At 41.2% G+C, this 27,394-nt stretch overlaps 2 protein-coding genes across 2 annotated transcripts in view; one reads left to right on the plus strand and one right to left on the minus strand.

Moving 5' to 3' along the window:
* LOC142159906 (uncharacterized) overlaps positions 1-18,099 on the minus strand; it is a 543,776-nt gene extending 525,677 nt beyond the window's left edge. Inside the window, exons 1-2 of the mRNA XM_075214771.1 lie at positions 18,010-18,099; positions 14,471-14,863 (exon numbers count right to left, since the gene is read on the minus strand). Of these exons, the coding sequence (XP_075070872.1) occupies positions 14,471-14,555 (85 nt within the window). The 5' untranslated portion in view covers positions 14,556-14,863; positions 18,010-18,099. The remainder of the gene's footprint in view (positions 1-14,470; positions 14,864-18,009) is intronic.
* The window catches only part of LOC142159780 (uncharacterized), a 58,129-nt gene extending 32,364 nt beyond the window's left edge, over positions 1-25,765 (plus strand). The window contains exon 11 of the mRNA XM_075214495.1: positions 24,496-25,765. Within this exon, the coding sequence (XP_075070596.1) occupies positions 24,496-25,466 (971 nt within the window). The 3' untranslated portion in view covers positions 25,467-25,765. The remainder of the gene's footprint in view (positions 1-24,495) is intronic.
* Positions 25,766-27,394: the final 1,629 nt, after the last annotated feature.

Consider the following 27,394-nt stretch of genomic DNA (forward strand, 5'->3'; position numbering starts at 1 on the left):
CTTCCTCAAGCTACTTAAGGTGTTAAAAACTCCCCACTGTCACCCCCGGCAACCACCAACCCATCCCCACTGTCACTTCTCCTTCAAGAAATATATAGGTCAGTGTATAACTCTGCCCAGCAGGTGGCGCTGCAGCTTGGTTTTTTTTTTTCACACACGCCACTAGGCATTTATATAGTAGATATATATATATATAGAGAGAGAGAGTGCTGCTCTAGTACTTTATATTTATTGGATCCGCTTTATCTGGACTTAACCTATCGATTGGCTCACTATCTGATATTTTGAATCTGAAAGAACATATACCTTATCCAATCATGATTTTCTTTATTGATTTTTTTGCTGTAATACTAATGAGAGGACTCTTTTATTAGGCTACGAGAAGCGTCTGTGTTCCAAATATGTAGCCATATATCATATGTTCCATATGTTTATTATATATGCTTTCCTTTGGAACTTATCATTTATTTGAGACAATCTGTACCGTCTATTCAAGGTTGCAACCTGTGTTCATAATATCCTTTATGTCTGTTTATGTTGTTTTTAAACAAACTTGACCTAAGCAGTAATAAAAACTATAAAGGTCTCATTGTTAAGAACTGACTCCCTTTATCACCTTGTGCGCCAAGGGGACCCCCACTATTTTATTATCTCTATCATCTAAGGGTTGGGACTTCCCTTTAATCTTTGGTCCCCCAGGCAGCTCTTTCTCTACACGTTCAAGGGAGCGCGAACCAATCTTTTTTCTTTCACATATTTTTGGGGATAATGGTTTCTAGTGTGAAACTCTGACGCGCGTTTCGCTGTCAAGCGTGGAAGCAGGGATTTTAAATCTCCTCCACATACTGTGTTGGTACCAATATTTATATTGAGCTTTATATAATTATAATAAGAATTAAAGAGATAAATATGGAATAATATAATTAATAAAAAATAAGAGTTATTGCTATTACATAGATTGATCTAAGTCTCTAGTATGTTCCTTTTTAAGACACCACATTAACACTTATACTTTTAACTTTTTCGCTGGTAAAATGTTTTCAATGTTTTGAAATATAAATATATTAATCATTTTTTGGGATTTGCGGAATGTCCATTCAGTGTCATTTATTTTAATCGGTGTGACCCATATACGATTTCCAGATACGGGCACCGTTCTTAAATACATATTTTTCCTTGTCCTTTGTAGATTTTATAAAACAATCAGCTAATGCATTCTCCAAAATTGGGCACAAGCAAGAGACTAAGTGGGTGGAGCTGGAAAATCTGTAACGAATTAGAACAGCAGCGTGTTTGTACCCGACCAACTCCTGCATGTCTATGTTTGTAATGGGAAGGGCTGAGCTAAAATGTATCTAATCTTTGCATCAACATGTTAACAGCAGAGTAATGATGTGAAGTTCCTGCCAAACTGTGGCAGTAACATTGTATTGTGACTCCACCTCACTGTTTTTAGAGAGCAGAAGCATCCTGGCATTTTTTATTAACTTGAGTTTATAATATATTCTGGATTCATCCATGACAAAAGTTGTCCTGGCATTCAATCCTTGGTATAATATGCGCATTTAATCAAAGATGTATTTAGCCCAGTGGTTCCCAAACTTTTGCAGTTTGCGGCACCCTTAGAGTCTCCAAATTTTTTCAAGGCACCCCTCCAAAATAATTATTGAGCAGTCCTGTTTTACAAGTAGTTGGGTCAAAAAATTGTAATAAGTATTTAGGTCAGGACAGAAATACTTATTTAGTTGTATGCAAAAATGCCCCCTCTGCATCCAGACACTCTGCCCTCAGGCACTCTGCCCCCTCTGCATCCAGACACACTGCCCTCTCTCACACTGCCCCCCCTCCTCTGCTCTGTCACACTGTCCCCCCTCCTCTGCCCTCTCTCACAATGTCCCCCCATCCTCTGCCCTCTCTCACAATGTCCCCCCATCCTCTGCTCTCTGTCACCCTCCTCTGCTCTCTGTCCCCATCCTCTGCTCTCTGTCACCATCCTCTGCTCTCTGTCCCCCTCCTCTGCTCTCTGTCCCTCTCCTCTGCTCTCTGTCACCATCCTCTGCTCTCCGTCACCCTCCTCTGCTCTGTCCCTCTCCTCTGCTCTCTCTCACCATCCTCTGCTCTCTCTCACCATCCTCTGCTCTCTGTCCCCATCCTCTGCTCTCTGTCACCATCCTCTGCTCTCTGTCACCCTCCTCTGCTCTCTGTCCCTCTCCTCTGCTCTGTCACCATCCTCTGCTCTCTGTCACCATCCTCTGCCCCGCTGTCGCAATCCCTCTCGCTCTGCCCTGCGCCAGGTGCCAGCCATAAAAAAACAAAAACACAGAAACTTACCAATCCGTTGGGCGCCGGGAGGCTGCTGGGTCCCGGCGCCCGACGGATTGGTAAGTTTCTGTGTTCTTCATTTTTTTTTATGGCTGGCCCGCAGCACCCCAGTGACAGTGCCGCGGCACCCCTGGGAGCCGCGGCGCACAGTTTGGGAACCGCCGATTTAGCCTGTAGTTGTTTATTATCCAAATAGTTTATCCAGTTATTTTAAAAAATGTGATCCCTTTTATTATTGATGACCTATATAAAATTAGCCTAATTAATTATTGGTATATTATTAAGAGCGAGGTCAGAGGGCTTCATATTTGTAAGAGTTAAAATGTGAACTTTTTTTATCTCAATCTGGTATTAAAAAGATATGAATACACATACAATGCAGTCATCCGGTACAATGCACACATAAATACAAAGCAAATTACATATTTTCAAAGAGATACGCACCAATCAGAACTATTCAAAAATATAATAACCATAAATGACTAGGAAACCATGCAATTGTTTATGCTGAAAAAGGATTTTATAACAGTAAAAATTATAGTGCAAATCATTAGAGTGGTAATGAAACAAGAGGAGACATTGGAGTTGGCACACGTAACATGTTATTGGAAAATGAGATAAAAAATATAAAAGGGGGAACCATTAACTTGAAACCAAACCCGAGCAATTCTGGCTACTAAGGCAGAATCCAGAGAGCCTGTAATCAGTCCAGTATGATTTTTTTTAAAGAGCTTATCCCTACAGATGTCAGACAGAACTTATGCAGTAATGAGAGTGCTTCTGTTATTCTATAAAATAAAGCTGCACAGGTTAAAGGTTCTTTTAAAGGTATTCAGTACTTTATATTCAATCCTTAAACAGAGATCTGCAGTTTTACAGCTGTTTTTTTTTATCAGAAAACCTTTCAAGAATGTAAGAAATAAATCAGATTGAGTTGATGCTACTTTTCAGTAAAGAGTATGGCCCACATCTTCAAACTTGTGCAGGTGAGAAGATTGGTTTTGCACAGATGAGGAAAAACATCAGTTTTTTCTGTTGCTGTAATTGTTTTGTCTGTCCTCCCTCGTACTCTGCCTTTGATCCATAAGCACCTTGTTCCTGATTTTGGCTCTTTTCCGTCCAATTTATTTGCCTTCGTCTTTGTCCCTTCTCAGCAGTTGCCTATCGTGACCAGCCTGGGAGCTGCAGGGAGCATCCTGCCGTGAAGATCAATACTTCCTTGTAGGGGCCCATGGTTGCCCCCGGGTGAGGCTACTCAAACTTCTAGCAGCAAAGTGGATCCACATCTGGACCAGTCAATAAAGGAGGCTTTCGAATGAGCAAAAATACGGCTTGTACATTGCAAAAGTCATATGTGGCTCTTTTAACCTAACAGACTTTATGAATTTTACATGTGAAAATGGTGTCATCTGTGTGAGTACAACACTTTGCATCATCTGATCGGGATGTTCTTTGTTGTGCAAAGGGCTGATAGGTCCTAGTTCTGTACCCACATACAAAAATAAAAGTTCGTTTTGCCAGATGAAATCATTTAAATGAACCAAGGGTTGAAGAGGGAGCATTTAGGGGCATGTTCCCTATTTAGCGGGAGGCCACAGAACATTTAATTTCCATAGAAAGACATTCTCGGAGGTATTCTCAATGGATAAGGATTTGTAGATTTATTCTGTTCAATGTAATAAAAAGACCGCCCCAATGCCCCCCTTTTTCATGATTAATATAATACATACATAAGGTTAAACTGAACAGTATTTTAGTGCAAAAACAGTAAAGTTAGAATTAATGATGGTGTCTATTGTAAAGTGATAGTAGGATGGATTTGCAATGTTTTCTCTTCTTACACCATCTGCATTGTCATCTAAAGACCAACAGGTGGTCACACAGAGCTCTTTCATGGGTGCAAATAGGCAGATTTTCCAGACTAAAAGCTTGTTGTTGTGGTGCTCTGTTATGCCCGAGGCAGGCAAATAGGCAGATTTGATTTTGTCTATTTTTACAAAAAGAATTTCAGTTCCAAAGTACTACAACTAAAACCAAACACTGAGATAAATTAGTATATGCCACATAAGGAGACAGCAGCATTCGGGATGGTGAACCTCAAATAGTTCAACGACTGTGCTTAAAAAAGAAAGCACTCAGCTGAATGTTATACCACTGACATCCCAGTTTGAAAGTTCCCATGTAAAATCTCCAGCAAGTTATGACCCCACATAAAGACAACGTGGTCTTGTTATTAATGCAAAATGTTAAGCTGATATATAACAAAATAAGGAAAACTGTTGCAGCCTTATGTTGATAACATACATTATAACTATCTCTGTGGATGGTAAATAATAATATACTAATATATTGTGTGCATCTAACGATTTTAATTACACTCCGATAATGTATTTAAGCGTGTTTTGATAATTTGCAATGATAAAATGATGGCATATTAAGTACAATTCCTTTTCATATCTTTCTATCAACATACAGAAATTATTTCTGCCCTTTGTGAAGTCTCTGATGTTTGACAAGCCCTGATTTGTGTATAAAACATTTCCCACATTCAGAACACGAAAATGGCTTCTCACCTGTGTGAACTCGCTGATGTTCAATGACATGTGATTTTTGTGTAAAACATTTCCCACATTCAGAACATGGAAATGGTTTCTCACCTGTGTGAGTTCTCTGATGTTGATAAAGATGTTCTCTCTCTCGAAAACATTTCCCACAATCAGAACATGGAAATGGCTTCTCACCAGTGTGAATTCTCTGATGTTTAGTAAGTTCGGATTTCTGTGGAAAACACTTTCCACACTCAGAGCATGGAAATGGCTTTTCACCTGTGTGAAGTCTTTGATGTTGATAAAGATGCTCTCTTTCTCTAAAACATTTTCCACACTCTGAACATGGAAATGGTTTCTCATCTGAGTGAATTTTCTGATGTTTTATAAGATGTGATTTTTGTGTAAAACATATCCCACATTCAATGCATGGAAATGGTTTTTCACCAGTGTGAACTCGCTGATGTTGCTCAAGATGCTCTCTCACTCTAAAACTTTTCCCGCACTCTGAACATGGAAAAGGCTTCTCACCTGTGTGAATTCTCTGATGTGTAATAAGATATGATCTATATGTAAAACACTTACCACACTCAGAACATGGAAATGGCTTATCACCTGTGTGATGTCTCTGATGGGAAATAAGATATGATTTACGAGTAAAACATTTCCCACATTCAGAACATGAAAAAGGCTTCTCACCACTGTGAATTCTCTGATGTTGACTAACATGGGATTTGCATGTAAAAGATCTTCCACATTCAGAACATGGAAACAGCTTCTCACCTGTATGTATTCTATGATGTGTAATAACATATGACTTACAGGTAAAACATTTACCACACTCAGAACATGGAAATAATTTACTTCTCCTATGAGCTGTTCTATATGAAACAATATCCGAGTTATCAGGAGAACATTCCGCAAGATTAGAGGGATCAGATGATATATCTGCACTGAGCGGTACCAGATGTATATCTGGGGTAATGGGTTTTCTTCCTGAAGAATCTCCTGTCATCTCGTTATCTTCTATTTGACAACCTGGAGATAAAATGAGACGTTCCTCCAAGTTATTCCTACTGTCGTGTCCATCTGCTGGAAAAATAAATTAATATATGGAAATACACAGTTCTGCATAGTATTTTTTTATTACAATAATGAGGGATTGATATAATAAATTATTTCCATACAATTAGTGAATAAACCTTTTTCAAGTTGTAATTTGTGGAAGAGGAATTAAGACGTACGTGTTTTGGGTAAAATCGCTCTGTACGCACACCTAGAACCGAACTGTACCCCAATGAACGAAGCAACGTCCAATTCATCGTCGAGCGCAAAGCACTGTTATGGCAGCCTACAATTAGGAAAGGGCATATGCACATAGCTAATGTACAGTGAGGGTGTGCCAAGCTCAAGCGCACGCAGCAACGTCCGACTTAAGCTTTGGGCATCTCAAGGGTACATGTGTTTCTGTCGTATCACTTGCACCAGCTATAAGTCAGGTGTAAGTGATTACTAGTGATGACGGCTGTATAAGCCTGCTCGAACATGTGTTTGCAATCAGGAACAACTGTAAAAATGTATTTTTTGTACAGTGGACATTAATAGCATCATGATACATGTTTTATAGTGAAAAAAATATATATATATTTTTGAACAATTTTGTCATTAATGTCTATATAATTAACAGGTGACAATCATTGAATACCTTATTTTTTTTTCTGCGGCGTTCTTTTGGGACTTTATATTCCACAAATGTATCCTGCAGTGTATTGTCTGTTAGAGCAGAGCATACCTAGACCCGTATTCAACAAGAGACATTTCTTCAGGTCCTCTCCTAGTTGAGTACAGATGTACATATGCCCGATTTACGTGTGTTTAAAAAAAAATGCAATTTACGTTTTGCACGCCTTAATGAAACAGGGTGCGGTATTGGTACTTGGTGAAACGAGGAGTTAAATGCCTCACCATTGCTGCACCTCATTTTCGACAGAAAATAAACTGTGGCCAAGATATTTTTTACCCCTCTCTGATGCTCAGTTGCCCCATGATTAAAAAGAGGCAGGCAGGTGAATAGGCTCCTTTGTTAATAATAATTTGTGAACCTTTTATTTCCAGAGTTTGTGGAAAGAGCACCTGCAGGGACTCCAGTACTGAAATGGGGATTCCCTCTCTAGCCCCAGAGAGATCAGAGTTGGCTGCCAGCAGAGATACCATGGTTCCCTCCCTGTATACAGAATCTATGGGTGTGACTGGATCACTTATAAATAGCTTATTTGTGGCTGGATCATGTAGATATAATTTATTGTAGAAATGTATTTCAATCAGAGGTGCAGGCACCAATGTATAATTTGAAATGCACTTATCGTGTTACATTGGGATGTGTTTTGCATGCAAGTGTCATTGCTTGGGTTTGTAACATTGCTAGAGGAAGTCTGTTTGCTGATAGCAGGAAATGTTAAGTAAGTCTTTATGTGAAGTGACAAACACCTGTTCAGCCTGTATACCCAGCAGGGGGTCGCTGCCTGGCTGTCTGGCGTGACTGCATCTCAGGTAATGCAAGCATCAAATTTTAGCACATAACAAAGATGTGTAAATATTGTTAGCTTTGCATTGCAGGTAAATCCATGTTTGGGTAAACAAATTACATTCTGATTCTAAAAATAGCCTGTGAGGCTGTGTCCAAATCTGTATAAAAAGCACTGTCTTCTATTGAAAATTGTTCTTCTGATTCCATCTGACCTGAGCACTGATGCCTTCAATCAGTGTGACTGCAAATAAACATCACTTGCTTCAAAGACTTGCTTGGAGACATTTCCATGCTGAAAATCCTGTGACCTACAGATTAGACCCAAAATCTAATCTGTTTCTGAGGTTTGAACCCAGCATCCAGTACCACCTCTTTGCCGCTACCCAGCAGCCCTGGCCAGTGTAATAGGCCAGGGGGGATCCATCCACAGCAACCATGATCTCTAGAAAGAGGTCAGGGGTACCAGTCCAGGTACAGTAACGGGGTACACTCGCAGCATCAGTTACCCAGAAGAGACCCGGTACTGGATGCAGGTAAGGAGTCCAGTGGTGGCAACATTTGTAAGCCCCTCCTACTGCGGTTAGAGGGCGCATTCTGGATAACGAAAGGAAACGGTGGCAAAGTAAGCCCAGACGGTTCCTAGCAGCAACAGACAGGGTGGCATTGGCGGTCCTTCCTGTCACAATGGGCCGAAGTCATTAAGGAACGTATCTGCCAGTTTTGTGCGTATCATTCACAAAAATCACACTGCACATGCTCAGAACCAGGCGATACGCAACAGAACGCAGCCACGTGCACGTGAGCTTCCAGAGCAAACGACACTAACTACAGCCTACAATTTAGTGGAGTGAACGGGTTGGGGAATGGGCAGGTTCACGTAGGCAATACACTGTCAGGTGGTTCCCATGCAGCCACGTCCAAGTCAAACTTAGCCGCACATAGAAGGACGCTGGTTTTCTGCCGTATCTCTTGCTCCAACTGGGGGGCTAGTTTAAGTTCTGAACACTAGTGCTGACGGCTGAGCATGTATGCAGAAACATGTTTGCAATCAGTAAAAATGTATTTTATGTACAGTAGACATTAAGGACAGAATAATAAATGTTTTTCCAAGGGGAAAAAAATATAAAAAAAACACTAGATAACATTCATTTCTTAATATATATTTTTTGTGTGCATTCTTTTGAGATTTCATATTCCACATAGGTATTGTATGTATCCTGCATTGTCTGGTCTAGTAAAGCAGAGTAAACCTACACCCGTAGTCATCACCGCACGCATCTTTAGATCTGTTCCTTGTTGACTTCGGGAGTATGCAGAGCCAATTTACGTGCAGTTTAAAACAAAGGCACGAAGCGCTCAGTATCTGTGCCTTAATGGTTCAGGCCTATGAGTGTGGGAACCAGAGCCAGGAGAAATAGTCTGAAGATCAATGAGACTATAAGATAGGATTGGCTGAACTGCTAAGAAGCGAAGGCCATAGAGGATCAGCAATCTTCTTCCTTCTTACGCGTTCTCTACAGGTTTTATGAAAGTGTTTGCCCATCGAAACTGGGGTGGCATTAAAGCAGGACCACTGCCTTGTCAGTAGGAGAAACAGAATCCAGAGCATTATTACCACCAGATTGTGCCCAAGGAGGATACTCTAGGGTCTGGTTATAGAGACCAAAAGTATGTGCACAGTATGTTTGGCCATTTCAGCCTCACCCATTTCTAAGAGGGACATAAAATCAAGCACTCAGTACCGCAATCTCCATGGTCAAACATTAGCAGCGGGTCGTGACTTTCAACGTGGCACTGTTATAGGATTCCACCTTTCCAGCAAGTCATTTTGTGAAATTTCTGCTGCCCTGGTCAACTGTAAGTGATATTATTGTTAAGTGGAAAATTCTAGGAGCAACAATAGCTCAGCTGCAAAGCCCACTAGCCCACACAAGATCACAGAACAGGACTGCCGCAAAAATTGTCCTCTGCTACACCACCTGGCAGTTTGACAGACAAATCTGGGTTTGACGGATGCCAGGAGAACGCTTCTTTCCTGAATGTGTACTACCAACTGGAAAGTTTGGTGGAGGAGGAATAAAGTTCCAATTAAGGGAAATCTTAATGCTACAGCATACAACGACATTCTAGAGAATTGTGGGCTTCCAACTAAGTGGCAGCAGTTTGGGGCCCTTTCGTGTTCCAACAAGACAATGCCCCTGTGCACAAAGCGAGGTCCATCAAAAAATGGTTTGTGGAACAACTGGACTGGCCTGACCTCAACCCCGTCAAACACCTTTGGAATAATTGGAACGGCAACTAAATGCCAGCTTTATCACCCAACATCAGTCCGCAATGCTATTATGGCTGTATGGATGTGAATCCCCGTAGCCATGTTCCAAAATCTAGTGGAAAGTCTTCCCGGAAGAGTGGAGGCTTTTACAGCAGCAAAGGGGGGGACCATCTCCGTATTAATGACCATGGGCTTGAGATGCTCAACAAGCCTTTATGCATGTGATGTTTGGATGTCCACATACTTTTGTCCATTTAGTGTATGTTACACTGTTGTGACTGTTTTAACCCTTTCATAAAAGTGCTCTGTTGGGAATTTTTGTTCAATAAAGTATTCCTTATTTGGATATTTTCCTGGGTGTGAAAATACTTTTCCCATTTCCATACTGGGGACAGATGGGCTGAAAGGAGCCCGGTGACCACTGCGATAGTCGTAGCCTTCTAATCTCGGATACGCTCTCAGCCAGTTGGTGCCGGCAAACTGCCTGTGGATGCCCCAGGAGCGATACAGGGACCAGTCGTGAATGAGGACATGATGACTTCCGTCACGTAGGACTTTCTAATGAGAAGGAAGCAGGTGTCATCAGTTGAAACTTTTAAGTGAGATAAGGACGCAGGAGTCCAAAGGACTGTGTAAGAGTAGTGATATTTCCCCCTAATTCAGCTCTCTGCTTAGAGATAATACAGTTGCTATGTTGCTGGTACAATGATTTTGAAGACAGACGCTACTACAAACTATTGCTGTTTGGAACTCAAGCTGTGTCTGATTCTGCTAACATCTTGAAATAAATAAATAAATGCTATATTTATATGCTCAGTATGTTCTTTTGATGTTGTATATCCTCATTATTTTCCTCGCTAGCCTAGTTTTCTATACTATTTGTATCTTCAGTGTTTTTCCCCTATGTCATTCATATATATATTGTATATTTTCACATTCAGACTGACTGTGAGCCAGAAAAACAGCTGCTATTCTACTTGAACATAAAAATGCAGAATTCTCACTTACCCACATTTGCAAATGTATGATCAGCCTCCCGCCACTTCACGGCGCTTCTGTTAATAGGATGGTTCTTACTCTAAACATTGAGAGTCCCTATATATTGGACCACACATTCATATGTTTTTAAAATGAGTTAACTTGCCGAGAGGTACCCCAGGAGCATCCAAATGGCAATAGAGGACCAGCACTCGCCATCAGTTACTGATACCAAACATGCCTCAAACAGCTATACAGAAATGGAGGTCGCTCAATCAATTTATAGGTTCACAGCAGGTGCTGGAAGGAGTGTTGCTTCTTGGACCTTTGTCTAAGATGAAGAGCAGTATCTGTCCTAATAGGGTGGAGAAGCCGCTCCCCAATGGGGAAACCTGTCTTGATCAAGGCTAGAAGGCCGATTGCTTTGAGCCGGAAGTGTCTGTATCCTGAGGGGAGTGCCCTGAAAAAGCACAATGTAGAGTCTGGAGACCTGCAGCTGGCACGAGTACTGGCATATAAGCACTATGCACTTGATCCTCCCTGTAACATTTTTTATTTAATCTCACTGGCCTTGTGGCTGGGGGGAAAAAATATATACCCTCTGCCCATGGGCACCTTTTTGTTTTTTCTTTATTGACAAGTAGCACTTACCACTTTGGTACTTTTTTTTATGTTTTTTTTTGTCTGTTTGTCACTTTGTGTTTTGAGGGGTTTGGGAGCGGCCCTTATGGGCAACCCTCTCCCCAGTATATCGGAGGTTCCCTCCTTCTAGTAGGAGGGGGGGTGAAGACCCTGTGTTCTGAGGGAAGCATAACCAACCTCGGGGAGAAAAGGGAACTCCAAAGTCTTGTGTCGGAGGTGGGCTTGTAGATCCTTGCCCCCTAAGGGGTCTTATGGCTGCAGAATTCAAGGATGACAAGGTCCCCCTAGCTTCGGCAAAGAAGGGGAGTTTAAACATCCTTATGACTCTGGCAAATGGGCAGGAACTGGGCCCTTTCCCTTTACGGAATGAACTAAACACCCAAGCTGCCAGCACAATCACTGCCTTGAAGGTTTTATTTATTTTTTTTTAAAAAAAAACCTGGCTGCTGCTTCAGAGTATTTAATGATTAAGTAACTTTCACCAATTCTATTGGTCTGAATGTGACTGTCCTGCATTTTGAGTTGAGTCGATATCCGTCAGTCTACACTAACTATATCACAGTGACAGCTGATGTTTACGTGATACAGACATATGATTCAGGCTGCAGAGAGACATGGATGTGAGACTACCCTGCTCGCTGTTCACCAGTTAGATAGGTAGGCAGCAGAAGTAATAGAGGTGTCCTAGAATAACGACAGCAGAGATCAGGTAAGAGAGCAGCAGGAACGCAGAGCAAAGCATAAAGCAGAGGTCAGCAGCAGGACAGAGCCAGACAGCGGTGGGAGAGAGTAAGATCCGCAGATGGAGAATAGCAGGACCCAGCATGGGAAATAGAAGAGGGAGGGAAGACATGTCCACATGACACAATGATATGATGTGAGGAGAGCGGGAGTCTAATACAGGCTAATGGCTGCTGATCCCCCAATTTTCTCTTCATTAGATTGTACTGACAGAGGAGGGTGTAGAACAAGAGATTGTTGTAGTGACTGAACATGGAGAATATAGATTTCTGTATTTAGTGCTTATTACTCACCTGTGCTGATATCTGTAGGGATTTCCTCCTCCTTACACTGCTGATCACCCCTCACATACGTCTCTTCTTCTTCCTCTATATCTTCTACTTTAACACCAATCAGCTCTTCACCCTTCAGAAATTCACACACAAAATATTTTTTTTTACCCAATTCCTGCAGCCCAATATATTATAACAAACACAAATCCTCCCCAGTATAGAGTTAACAAAGATTGGTAAGAGATTTAGGACCTGGATGATTTACTTTTTCATCATTTTTAAAGTTGTTTTAAAATTATTATTTTTTATTTATATCTACATACAGTGGACATGAAATGGTCAAACGATCCCTAACCCCAAAAATAACATTTTCAGATATTAACCATGAGATTAAAACACATTGTTTAGTGTCCCCTGATATTCCATTGTAGCTTTGTTAAAAAGTAAAGTACCACCCTCCCCCTCCATTACAGACACATCTACGTCACAGTGTCCTCATGGGATCTGATAAAGGTCAGGAAGCTGAGACTGAGCTGCTGGGACATCACTGGCTCCACCCCTGTGCATGGAATCAACCAATCCTCACAGTGCATTTCTGCACAGCAAAACTGACGTGCTGTCAATCAACCTCTGCCAGCTTACACAGAGAAGCACCTCCCACCTAACATGTTATCCTGCTGCAGAGGAGTGAGAGAGAGCAGGGCGGACAAACTGGGCCCCATTCATCAAGACACTCATACTACATACTACACGCAACATGCGTTTGCTTTAAAACACATGGAAATCGGCTCTGCCCACTCCCGAATTCAGCAAGGAACAGGTCTGAAGATGTGTGCGCTGATGAATGTAGGCACAGGTCTGTCCTGCTCTACTGCACAATATGCTGAGGTATATGTCCAACAAAAGCACGCACAGAAATACATTTATTAGGATGTTCTTAATGTCTACTGCACATAAAATAATTTTTTTACAGTTGTTCCTGATTGCAAACACATGTTATAGCATGCACACAGGACTGTCATTACTATTACTCAGGACTAGCCCTGTAGCAAGATGTACAAGATATACGGCAGAAAAACAAGTAATTGAGAAGCCCAAAGCTTGATTCGGACGTGGCTGTGTGCGCTGACTACAGCTGAACGGTCCTACCCCGCCCTGTCCTAGAAATGTTAGGCTGTAGTACGTGTCCTTTGCGTAGGGAGATAGAGCAGACATGGCTCCATTTTCTGGTGTATGTTCCAGTTCTGGGCAGAGTGATTTTGCGTACGACACGCACAAAATTGACAGATACATGTCTTGGTGAGTCAGGCTCATTTAGTTTAAGTATAAACACTCCAGTTATTTCCCTCCCAATGATTTGGGTTTGGAGCAGCACGATGGCTTAGTGGTTAGCACTTCTGTCCCACAGCACTGGGGTCATGAGTTTGATTCCCGACCATGGTGTTATCTGTGTGGAGTTTGTATCTCCTCTCCGTGTTTGCGTGGGTTTCCTCCGGGGGCTCCAGTTTCCTCCCACACTCCAAAAATGTGTGTACGTACGTGTGTGTGTGTGTGTGTGTGTTAGGGAATTTAGACTGTAAGCTCCAATTGAGCAGGGACACAAAACTATAAAGATAACATATTAAATTAAGTCTGATTTCATTTATTGATTAAACAGAAAAATATTGAGTCATAACATCCGGTTAAATCCTACAGCGTAAAGTCACTATGCTATTGTAGTATTTGGTGAGACTTTCAGTTCCATCTACCTGATAGTCCTGGTGAATATTGTGATTCTCCTCTGTGTGATTCTGTGAATAAAGAAGACGGGGACATCTCTCTGGGGTATTTCTGTTACTGGATCCATCTATAGGAAACAAATTGACTGAATACATTTCTTAATTGTGTTACCAGATAATGGGTGAGATTTAATTGCCGGCGATGTGGTGCACGGACATCACCAAGATGTCTGGCTGCGCACACTGCTTGTGATTATGGTAGGAATCTACACTAATTTTTTCCTGGCATCCCACAGAGGTGCCGGAAAAAATGTGCAGATATTTCAGCCATAACAACAGTGTGAGGTGTCTCTGGAGACACCTTGCGCCAAAATAAATCTCCCCCAATGAGTCTATCTAGGTAGTGATCAAACCTGTTATCACCTTTACAATGAATGAAAGTCTCCTCTTACCCAGAGATGTGAGGGGCCGGTGATTCTCCATCATCACGTCCTTGTACAGATCCTTGTGTCCCTCTAAATACTCCCACTCCTCCATGGAGAAATAGACAGTGACATCCTGACACCTTATAGGAACCTGACACACACAATGATACAGTCATCACCCAGACACATCCCCTGGTGTTACTGTATAATGTCCCATTCCCAGCAGTCACCTCTCCAGTCAGCAGCTGAATGATCTTGTTGGTGAGTTCTAGAATCCTCTGGTCATTGTTTCTCTCATGTATCAGTGAGTGAGGTGGAGGCACCGTGATGGGGCTCAGGGTCCTGCTCTGTCCTCCTGACACACAGCTACTGGGTGTCTCATGCTGACCAGATTTCTTCTATATCGTGTAAACCTGTGTACTGAAAGGAAACAAATTTAGCACAGAACCATCACTTGTGACTAGAAGGTCAGACCGAATAAGTATGACATTTATCTAGTATAAGTGTAGGAGAACATGTTGACTGACACATACACACAAGCTAAACACATTAGTAACACCCTAGTAATATTAGTAATTATACCTGTAACCAAAAGTAAGTGGTGAAGCTGAAACATCTCTGGATGACTTTCTAACCTATAGACTAAGGAGATAGGAGAAAACCTTTCAGGACCCACTGGACATCCATTGGTGAGAATAATATATTACACAATATGGACGTTGTGATTGCTGAAAAATCAAAGCACAAATCTCAGGAGAAAATTTACATATTGTGCAAGTACACAAAGGCAAAATGATGTGCAAGATAATGAAAAATATCATTCATGAACTTTTGAAACACTGTAGGTGCATTACAGAGGCTGGGGGGTATGGTGTGGTATATGTATCAGACAGCACAGCGGCCTAGTGGTTAGCACTTCTGCCTCGCAGCACTGGAGTCATGAGTTTGATTCCCGACCATGCCCTTATTTGCCTTGTGGGTTTCCTCCGGGTGCTCCGGTCTCCTCCCACGCTCCAAAATCTTACTGTTAGGTTAATTGGCTGCTAACAAATTGACCATAGTGTGTGTGTGTGTGTTAGGGAATTTAGACTGTAAGCTCCAATAGGGCAGGGACTGATATGAATGAGTTCTCTGTACAGCGCTGCGGAAATAGTGGCACTATATAAATAAATGGTGATGATGATGATGATATGTAGTGCCCATCCTAAGAATTGAAGAAAAACACTCTGCCTGGTTTTTTTATATATATATTCAGACATAGCTTTCGTTTCTGGAATAGGTGAGGTATATATTTATCTCCTAAGTGGAGAACTAGCAGACACAATCACAAGGACAGTGGGGTGGTAAGATCTCAGCCTTACAAAATATATCAAAGTACTGAGAATAATAGGTGAGCAGAGCTGAAAGGAAATACATGTATGTCCAGGAAACCAATTCAGGTCAGTATGCTTCTAACCCATGGTAGACCAAGTACTAGTGTGTTAAAGAGCTTTAGAAAATGATCTCCTTATGGAAAGCATAAGCTCGAGGAGTAATAGGAAAAGGTGTAAACTTGACCGAACCTCCGAGATGATTCCCACACATTGCACTAAAGTTATTTCAAGGTCACCTAGAAAGTGACTGATTAAGAACGATGAGGACATTTCCCCTAGATGGAGACACGCTGTATAGGAAACCCAGGAAGAGGATAGACCAACATCTCTCTTTCCCATTTGGGAAATCCATACCAGCATATATCAGGTATATCGGGGATGTCACCTATTCTCTAGTAACCATCCTAAGCGATCACTTTGGGGTATTACTCTTTTCTGTACAACTCTCATCTAGCAATGAAGGACACTCTATGAAAAGTAATAAAACACACAATAAAGAATCTTTGGGACTTAGCAACCAGCATTGTCCTCTCTACCACTTCCACCAATGTCTTATTACTAGAAGAAACCAATGCACAACACTCTCTTCTAACGATTGTAACAACAGGTCTGGGATACTTCCCAGCATGCACACAGACCAAGGGGTACATTTACTAACTGCGGGTTTGAAAAAGTGGAGATGTTGCCTATAGCAACCAATCAGATTCTAGACATCATTTATTTAGTACATTCTACAAAATGACAGCTAGATTCTGATTTGTTGCTATAGGCAACATCTCCACTTTTTCAAACCCGCCATTTAGTAAATATACACCCAAGTCACAAAACACCATCCCAGAAGAGGAGCCCATTCTCCTGCATCTGTCCACATCCTAGGTCAATCGCGTCATTTTGACCCTGCCCGCCGCTACAAAATGATGCTTTTGTTTCATGGGGTGGGGCCAAAATGGCACCATTTCAGTTGACCCGCCCCCTCCCATTTTTCCATCACACCCTCTTCCTGGACAAAAACTCAATATTGGCAAGTATGCTGTTATATTCTCTCCTGGGGCTGGAGGGTATATACCCCCAGGGCCAGTCAAATAGTGGGCTTCCTTGGACTAGGTAACTGGACTACCAGCAATAGGCGGCTGAGCCGAGTCTCGCACCCTGGGCTAAAATTTGCCAGGTACCTCCTGGTAGAAAGTGGGTAGCTGGCATTGAAAACTTGGTAAGTATGTTGTTAGGGCAGGATCATTTTACCTACAGTTTTGTGTTATAGTATGTCGTGTGTTTTACCATGATCCCCTCAGGACCACCATGTTGTTACTACTTCAGTAGGATTATGAAATCTAACTCACCTAAGTAAATAAGCTTCCAAACCAGAGGTTCGGCATGCACTTGGTACATAGCACAATAAGAACTGTAGCTGGTGGTGAGGACAGTGCGCGTGTCTTATGTAAGGAAGCAGCATTACCAGCCATATAATGCAGTCATTGGTGACTGACATCCCTGTGCTGTGGTACAGTGGGAATGAGGGCAGGTAGGGACATGAGCTGATCACTGTGGAAATCCTAAAACAGCTGCTGTCAACCATTAATGTCCATCGTCATTTATCCTAAATTAAGCTATATTATTCATCCTAAAATTCCTACAGGAAGAACACCTCACATAGTAATAAAGGAACGACAGACTCTGCTCCACCTATATTATAATAGCATGACACCAGAGTCTGCTCCACCTGTACTATGACAGGACACCAGAGTCTGCTGGATTATAATGATAGGGCACTAGAATCTGCTCCACATGTATTATAACATCATGACACCAGAGTCTGCTGGATTATAATGATAGGGCACTAGTCTGCTCCATTTGTATTATAATGATAGGGCACTAGTCTGCTCCATTTGTATTATAATAGCATGACACCAAACTCTGCTCCACCTGTATTATAATAGCATGACACCAAACTCTGCTCCACCTGTATTATAATAGCATGACACCAAACTCTGCTCCACCTGTATTATAATAGCATGACACCAAACTCTGCTCCACCTGTATAATAGCATTACACCAGAGTTTGCAGTATTATGATTGGACACTAGAGTATGCTCCATCTGTATTATGACAGGACACCACAGTAAGCTCACCTGCACTGTAATAAGGTGGCTCTATAGTCTGCTCTACCTATATTAGAATAATAAATATAATTACCCGTCACATGAACGGATCCTCTCTGCTTCCCTTTCTCCTTCCTATTTAATTGACTCCATAAGGTGGTTACACTTCCGGTCTGTGCGTTCCACAGACAGGAAGTGAGGCTTCAACAAAATGGCCGCCGTGCGTGCAATCAGTGTAACTAGGGAGGAGCTGCCTCATGCAAATCAGCTGACGAAGGGGGCGTTTTTATGCAAATAAGCAGGCTTGCACTCATGGGAAGGGTTTGTATATTTTTATTATAGATAATGTCATCGAGTAGAGGGGCGTGGCTTAATAACGCAATTGAGCCTCTAAGTCCTGCCCCCTCTATAGTGGGGCGGGGCTATGGTGACATGACGACATCACCTCGCCCCACCCACCACAAGGACTCACAAAATTCCTGAGCCTCCCAGACATCCCGGGAGGGAGGGCAGGTATGTAGTACACGCATATCACAAGATGGGCTCTAAGGAGATAGATATATATATATCAATTCAGAGTAGAGCAGGCCTCCTTGATGGAAGTGAAGGGAGTGTTGGGGGAGTTTAGGGCGTGGGCGATTCCGCGGTTATCAATATAACTGCACTGTCTGTAAGAATAAGTGATGTCCCGGCTGTCAGGGCAGCAGCGAGACACGGTTGGTTCATGAGAGAGAAGAGAGAGAGGAGAGAGAAGAGGAGAGAGAGAAAGAAGAGGGAGAGAGAAAGAAGAGGGGAGAGAAGAGGAGAGGAGGGAAGAGAGAAGAGGAGAGGGAGAGAAGGAAAGAGAGAGATAAGAGGAGAGAGAGAGGAAAGAAGAGAGAGAGAAGAGGAGAGAGATATGAGAGAAAGAAGAAGAGAGAGAGGAGGAGAGAGATATAAGAGAGGAGGAGAGAAAAGAGAGAGAAGAGGAGAGAGATATAAGAGAGAAGAGAAGAGAGAGGAGAGAAAAGAGAGAGAGGAGAGAGATATAAGAGAGAAGAGAGAAGGAAGATCGGTCGAATCGTTCAATATTTTCGTTCCAATCTCCTTTCCGTTGTGTATATAAATTACCAACCGAACCGACCAATGTTGCTTCAGTGAGTACGAAATCAAAATCATTGCTCACGACAACATGGCTGTAAAAAGTCGCTAACAGGACAGCCGCTCTTCCCTTTATCGTCTAAACCGAGGCTAGTGTGTATGTAGTCCATGGACCGAGTGATTGGACCATCGATCAGATGTAAAATCGATCGGGTGGAAAATTCTGTAGTGTGTACCCAGCTTTAGAACACAATTTTCATATCAAAAACTACATTGGCTTATATAAGGCATTGTTCTAACTAGATTAACCCCCTTATCACAGGAGACACAATTAGCAGACCATTGTTCCTGGACAATAGATCCCCCTGCTGAATGGTGAAATCACTGCTGACTAGGCAAGAACATTGTTTAGGTCATTAGCTTCTCGCTGGGTGCAGTAGTACCACATCAGCTCTTTTTGGAAAATAAAAGGACCTTTGTTCAGCATACAGTAAACTCAAAGCATTTGTTTACAATAATGAAACCTAGCATATCTGGGACATACATTAAGGTATAAGCAGAAATTTTTATACCATAATATGCTGGGGTACAACACCACTGCCAGGGAGGGAGACATAGGGGTAAAAAGTACTGATCCCAGTCCCCATTTATGTAAGAAACGAGGTGCAGACTTGTTGATGTGAAATTAGCTCCTTGTATTATCATGCTCTTTTATATGATGAAAAACATATTTTTATATTTTAATTGGTGTATATATATCTGTGCGTATTAATCCCAAATGTCCATCATTGTGACTCATATACCCATATAATGCCAATGTCTAAGTCTGCCTCTTGCTTTTATTTCTGTAACAATTTCCTTATCTAATGTATTCTCTATTTCTAACCCAGAGTGTCCTGTATATATCAGATGACTGTCTCATGCAGGATGGATGTGGACAAAAGTCACATGACTGAGAGGATATTAAATCTCACCCTGGAGATCATCCGTCTGCTGACTGGAGAGGTGAGGGATTCTGGGAATGTCTGAGTGACGTCACTCTTGGTTCTAGTAATGAACATAAACCTGAGTGTAGAGTTGATGTTTTCTGGGAAAGCCACAATGGAATCTCTCCATTAATAAAATAGGAACCTGATTTCCGGCTCCACAAAAACTGCTATTCACGCCTCTGGAATCTATTGATTTCAAATTCCTGACCTGGAAAGTATTTTTTTTCTACCGAGGGGTGTTTGAGTTGGCTGCCTTATCTGGTCTTTCATTATGGCAGAGCTGTCCTGCGTACCAGTTCTAATCTCCAGCCTAAGGTTGTGTCAAAATTTAATCTAAACCAAGATATTGTTGTCCCTGCACGAGGACAAGACTGGGCCTCGGGAATTGAAGAATCTGTCCACCTGTTGGATGTGGTTAGAGTCTTAAGGATTTATGTAGCCAGATCATCACCCTTGTGTAGGACTGATAGCCTCCTTATTCTTTATGAAGAGAGGATGGCGGGCAATAAAACAAACAGTTGCTAAATGGATTAAAGCTACAATCCGACAGACTTCTATCTATGCAAGAGCACCGGTTCCCATTCACATTACAGCCCACTCTACCAAATCGATGAGCACCTCCTGTACAGCTTGGCATGGAGCCTTGGCTGAACAGATGTGTTGGGCAGCCGCCTGGTCTTCCGTCCATACCTTTACCAAATTCTACAAGTTCATTGTCTTTGTATCCAGCTTTGGAAGACAAGTTTTGTGTACAGCTTTGTCCGAGTAGACCCTCCCCTAGGGGCAGCTTCTGAAGGTTACCAATTCATTAAGAACTACTTATTTGTAATTTCTCCCATCACCAAGAAAGGAGCCAACTCCAACCACTGTCTTCTTCTTTCTGCTCCTGTGATGCAGTGACTGAATCCCTCTCATCCTCTCTTTTTAGAATTGGCTGCTTCATGGAATATCATCCTTGTGGAATCTTTTTGAACGGGAAAGAAAAAAATAAATAAATTTACAGTTGGCGATAAGGAGCCTCTAGCTATCAAATTGGCTTTAGAAGAATGGAGACACCTTCTAAGAGGAGCCGTGTTCTTCCTTCTTCTGAAGTTCCAGCAGCTGATGACACATAACATATCTTACTGTGTGAACTGAAGTCCATGAAGCCATTGCCAAAGTCAGTTCACATGAATATAAAGCAGCATATACACACAATACACATGTCCTTTACTAAGACCAGGGAGCAAAATCTGGCTTTCTACCAGGAATATTACATTGAATGTTCCTTCAATTAAATTTTCTCCATGTATCCTTGGTGCTTAAAATGTCTCTAAATGAATCAATGCTGTGTCGTTTTGTCTCCAATTGCACTCTTAATTTAAAATTTTCAATTTGTTCCATATAGCCTTGTTAAAATCTGTTCTTCTCAATAGTTTTACTTTTTATTTTTTTAACAAGACTGTCAAAGCCATACCTGTAGACAGTTAAAAATAATTTGTTTCCATCTTTGATTCTAAAGTATCCCGTGGCAAATTATCATATTTATTGGATTGGAAGGGATAGGGCCCCAGAGAATGCTCTTGGGTCAAAGTATTTAATGTTCATGCTCCTCTTCTGATTAAAGAACACCCCCTAGCAAACTTAACAGAGTCATCCAGTGGCCACCCCTAAGAGATGGTTGAACACTATAATCAGTCCTGCCCTCTCAGGTGTCCGTCTTGCTTCACGAGTCCATTCAACATATAGTGCGTGTATTTTAGGCACACTCTGGAATAGGTATTATTATATAGACAATCCAATTTAGATACTTCCTTCGTCTCGGTGAATGTGCATTTGGACACATGCCTATGATGTTACACGGTTCTCTATGTGAACATGTTCAAAATCTTCTCTATTGTTAACTTTTTTTGTGTTTAAGCATTACTCTGTCTATCTGAGACCATTAATTCATGGGTTTATGTTTATATCTCTATATAGGCCGTAAGCGAAGTATCTGTGAACCAATGAAAGGGGTCTGCTGTTTTTGTGGTAATTTTTATTTTCCTCTCATTAAACAGGATTACACAGTTGTGAATAAGACATCTGGTGAGTGTGTGACACCCAACAGTCGTCCCTTTGACTCAGGAGGATTGAGCAGGACCCAGAGCCCCATCACGGTGCCACCACCTCACTCACTGATACATGAGAGAAACAATGACCAGAGGATTCTAGAACTCACCAACAAGATCATTCAGCTGCTGACTGGAGAGGTGACTGCTGGGAATGGGACATTATACAGTAACACCAGGGGATGTGTCTGGGTGATGACTGTATCATTGTGTGTGTCAGGTTCCTATAAGGTGTCAGGATGTCACTGTCTATTTCTCCATGGAGGAGTGGGAGTATTTAGATGGACACAAGGATCTGTACAAGGATGTGATGATGGAGAATCACCGGCCCCTCACATCACTGGGTAAGAGGAGACGGTCTTTTATTGTAAAGTAGAGAGCAGTTTAGATATCATCTGATAATCAGATATAAACAATGTATTCAGTCACTGTGTGTTTCCTACAGATGGATCCAGTAACAGAAATACCCCAGAGAGATGCCCCCGTCCTCTTTATTCACAGGATCATACAGAGGGAAATCACAGTATCCCAGAGGATTATCAGGTATATGGAATTGAGGGTGTCACCAAATACTAAAGTAACTGTATACGATCTGTAGATAGCCTGTGTGGCTCTTATACACTGATATTCTTCTGCAATCTTTAAATTTATTAAATCAGACATTAGTAAATGTGTTGTTTTTATTGTTTTGTGGCTTATTTAGGGTGAACACCTGACTGAAGATACAGATCTAGAAGAAGAGACGTATGTGAGGGGTGATCAGCAGTGTACGGAGGAGGACATCCATACAGATATCAGCACAAGTGAGTAATAAGCACTAAATACAGAACATAATCCTATTATTTATGTTCACTTACTACAACAATCTCTTATTCTACACCCTCCTCTGTCTGTACAAACTAATGATGAAAAGTATCTGCCCAGTGGGGGGTCAGGATCCATCATCCCCTATTAGACTCCTGCTCTTCTCCTCTTATCAAGTCAGCCAAAATATCTGGTTAGTCCCCTCCCCACACTCTCATACATCTCAGTACAGGGGGCTTCCATCTGATCCGTATTCACAAAACCTGGGCTCGCCATAATGATCCAGGTACTGAACAATGGAGGTGAAATTACTCACAATCCTCTACATGCAGCACTATATGTGACCTTACCTGTGATCCTTCTTTGTGCCCAACTTAATGTGATATTACCCATGATCCTCCCTGCAATCAACCACATGGCATTACCTATGCACTAAATTTCTTTGCTCATTCATACTCAAGGGTATAGTATTCCCCCATCAGGTTGTGTAGCTAGATATTGCATTTAATTCTCTGTTAGTATGACAAAGTGGTGAGCAGTGGGGAGAAGTGCCGGTATGACATACCCGCTGTAATACCCACTTCCACCACTGGTCCTAACTGATAACAGGTGCGTTTTCCCTATTTCCGACTACTCCTTGGCCAGTTCTACTATCACAACCTAAATATTCTAACGAACACATCAGGTAAAACATATTTGTGTCTGGTTTTGTACTTTAATTTGTTTCAACAGCAGTGTTACATCATAGCATACAGAATAAAATTCAAGCTAATTAATATTTCTTAATATTCTATTTTTTTTTTGGGTTTTGTTTTTACAATTTACAATATAAAATGTTACATTTATAAATTGTATGGCATTTTTTGGGTATAAGTTGTCCCGCCTTATTGTAATAAAAAATGTATATTGTGCATGAATGTGTATTATTCTTTCACTCCCACCTACAAGACTTCTCCCGTTCTGCGACCCACTTACGGAATTCCCTACAACTCCCATTCTGACTTTCCCACAGCCTTCAAATATATAGATGCTCTCTGAAAACCCATCTCTTTATTAGAGCTTACCCTATTCCTGCTGATGCTACTGTTCTCATGTCTGCATCAATGTTGTCCACCTTGTTATATGTTTGTCCCTGTTTTATCTACTGTATGTCGCTGCTGAGCACTGTGGCACCTTACAAATCTATGATATTATTTATCAATTACATATTTTTAATTTTATTTGCAGTAGATGGACACAAAATCAGGAATACCTCAGAGGAAGATCTAAATGTATCTTCAGATTGTGAAATAGAAGATAACAACATCACACAAGATTCTCCAAGGGAAAACCTCATTACCCCAAATATACATACAGTAACTCACAGTAGAAATATATCATCTGATCCTTGTAATCATGAGCAGTCTGCTGATAACTCAGATATTGTTACAGATATTACACCTCAGAGTTGGGGTAAAAAAAGTTCATGTTCTGTGTGCGGTAAATGCTTTACTGCAAATGCAGATCTTAGAAGACATCAGTTAATTCACTCAGTTGAAAAGTCATTTACATGTTCTGAGTGTGGCAAATGGTTTCCCCATAAGTCGCGTCTTATTCAACATCAGAGAGCTCACACAGGTGAGAAGCCTTTTCAGTGTTCTGATTGTGGGAAATGTTTTACACAGAAATCAGATTTTATTAGTCATCAAAAAAGTCACACAGGTGAGAAACCATTTCCATGTTCTGAGTGTGGTAAATGTTTTACCCGTAAGTTCAACCTTATCCAACATTACAGAATTCACACAGGTGAGAAGCCATATCTATGTTCTGAATGTGGGAAATGTTTTAACCATAAACACCATCTTGTTCTTCATCAGAGAAATCACACAGGTGAAAAGGAATTCCCATGTACTGAATGTGAAAAATGTTTTACAGTCAAATCATATCTAATTAAACATCAACGAGTACACACTGGTGAGAAGCCATTTCCATGTCCTGAATGTGGGAAATGTTTTATCCATAAACAATATCTTGCTATTCATCAGAAAATTCATACAAGTGAGAAGAAATTTCCATGTTCTGAATGTGGAAAATGTTTTACAACCAAATCATATCTAATTAAACATCAAAGAGTTCACACTGGAGAGAAGCCATTTTCATGTTCAGAATGTGAGAAATGTTTTCCTGTGAAATCAGATCTTGCTAAACATCAGAGGGTTCACATAGGTGAAAAGCCATTTTCATGTTCTATATGTGGAAAATGTTTTACACTGAAATCACTTCTTAATAGACATAAAATAATCCACACAGATGAGAAACCATTTTCATGTTCTGAATGTGGGAAAGGTTTTACACAGAAATCAGCCCTCGTTGGACATGAGAGAATTCACACAGGTGAGAAGCCATTTCCATGTTCTGAATGTGGGAAATGGTTTACACTGAAATCACATCTTATTAGACATCACAGACTTCACACAGGTTTGAAGCCATTTTCATGTTCTGAGTGTGGGAAATGTTTTATACAAAAAGCAGGTCTTACTAAACATCAGAGATGTCATACAGAAAAAAAAAAAATTCCATCAGAAGTATATGAAACAGACTTGCAGTAGACCTCATGTAATTTATTTTTTTATATGATCATAAATACTTTTTGGAATGCTTATATTGGCAAAGGGAAACTTCCCTTTACAAGGCAGCGCCGCTTTAAATTTAAGCGCCGAACTCGCCGGAGTTGAAGAATCCGGACATTAATACATTTACCCCATAGTGTATACTTTGCATGACAATGTCATTAATTGTTATATTATAAGTGACTATACATATTTTGTATCATTCCACTTATATAAATTTACGCCTAATAAGAGCCTTAAAAAGAGGATTACCTGATATATATATATATATATATATATCTGTACCTTCTCATTCACACCACCAAGTTTTAATATTTCGCTTTTTAATACATAGAATTTTAACCTATACGAATAATAAATAATAAAATAACATTTGGATTTTATGTGTGTTTTTTTCATTCATCTCATGTCCATGAGCAATATAAGCTATTAGAAAAGAATTTTGGAATATACTATTCCTCATTTAAATTAATATCTAACTACACATATGAGATGTGCCTTCCCTAGTTAGTATCTCTTTAGTATCTCTTTCTCTCCCCTTTTTTCTCAGTAAAATTGTGAGTGAGTCCACTCCCTTGGCTGAGAAGCAACCCCACAAATGAATGGTCTCAGGATGCTTTACTGACTTTACCCCAGTCCTCAGCAGTCCAATCCCTGTACCTTATGCAGAATATCAGTCTGTCTCTGATGTTTTTTGTGTAGAGAAGTGGCTTTTTTGCTGGCCTTCTTGACACCAGGCCATCCTCCAGAAGTCTTCGACTCACTGTGCGTGCAGATGCACTCACACCTGCCTGCTGCCATTCCCGAGCAAGCTCTGCACTGATGGTGCCCCGATCCTGCAGCGGAATCAACTTTAGGAGGCGGTCCTGGCGCTTGCTGGACGTTCTTGGGTGCCCTGAAGCCTTCTTCACAACTATTGAACCTTTCTCTTTGAAGCTCTTGATGATCCGATAAATGGTTGATTTAGGTGCAATCTTACTAGCAGCAATATGCTTGCCTGTGAAGCCCTTTTTGTGCAAAGCAATGATGAGTGCACGTGTTTCCTTGCAGGTAACCATGGTTAACAGAGGAAGAACAATGATTTCAAGCACCACCCTCCTTTTAAAGCTTCCAGTCTGTTATTCTGACTCAGTCAACATGACAGAGTGATCTCCAGTCTTGTCCTCATCAACACTCTCACATGTGTTGACGAGAGAATCACTGACCTTATGTCAGCTGGTCAATTTGTGGCAGGGCTGAAATGCAGTGGCAATGTTGTTTTTGGGATAAACAGCAGCACCCAAGATCTCAGTCCATCAGAAACCAGGACTCCAAATCCAGACAGGTTGTACAATTTGGGAGAAGAGCTCCAGACTCATAAACCTTTGGGGAGAACAAATTTTTTTTAGACACTTTAAAACTTAAAAATGGGTATCATTAATGCCCTTTGCCTGAGGCTAATGTAAAAGTGATGATTAAAACATTACCTAAGGACAAAGCTCCTTGTCCAGATGGCTGATAACGTAACTTCTATTACACTTTTCAAACTGATTTAATACCAATACTAACAAATCTGTATTATGTAGGTTGGAGTTTTCCTGTGGAGATGCTAGAGGCTCCAATAATTACAATCCGCAGGCCAGGTTGGCACTGTAGTCCAGTTGCCATTCTTGATGTAGATTTAAAAATGTATGCTAAATTATAGCAAATAGACTGTGTACCCCTATGCCTAACCTGGACCATCCTGATCAAGTGGGATTGTATTGAGAAGGTAGGAAGTCCCCAATATTCTAGAGTATTTCTCTCACATTGACAGATAGCTTGTCTTGCTTTCACTGGATGCAGCGATGTCTTGACAGACTCGCTGGTGCAATACAAAGCATATGTGTATTTACCATATCGCTGTACACAGGTAACAGCTTCTTGTC

The sequence above is a fragment of the Mixophyes fleayi genome, chromosome 6 (assembly GCF_038048845.1).
Source record: "Mixophyes fleayi isolate aMixFle1 chromosome 6, aMixFle1.hap1, whole genome shotgun sequence".
NCBI classification, from domain to species: Eukaryota; Metazoa; Chordata; class Amphibia; order Anura; family Limnodynastidae; genus Mixophyes; species Mixophyes fleayi.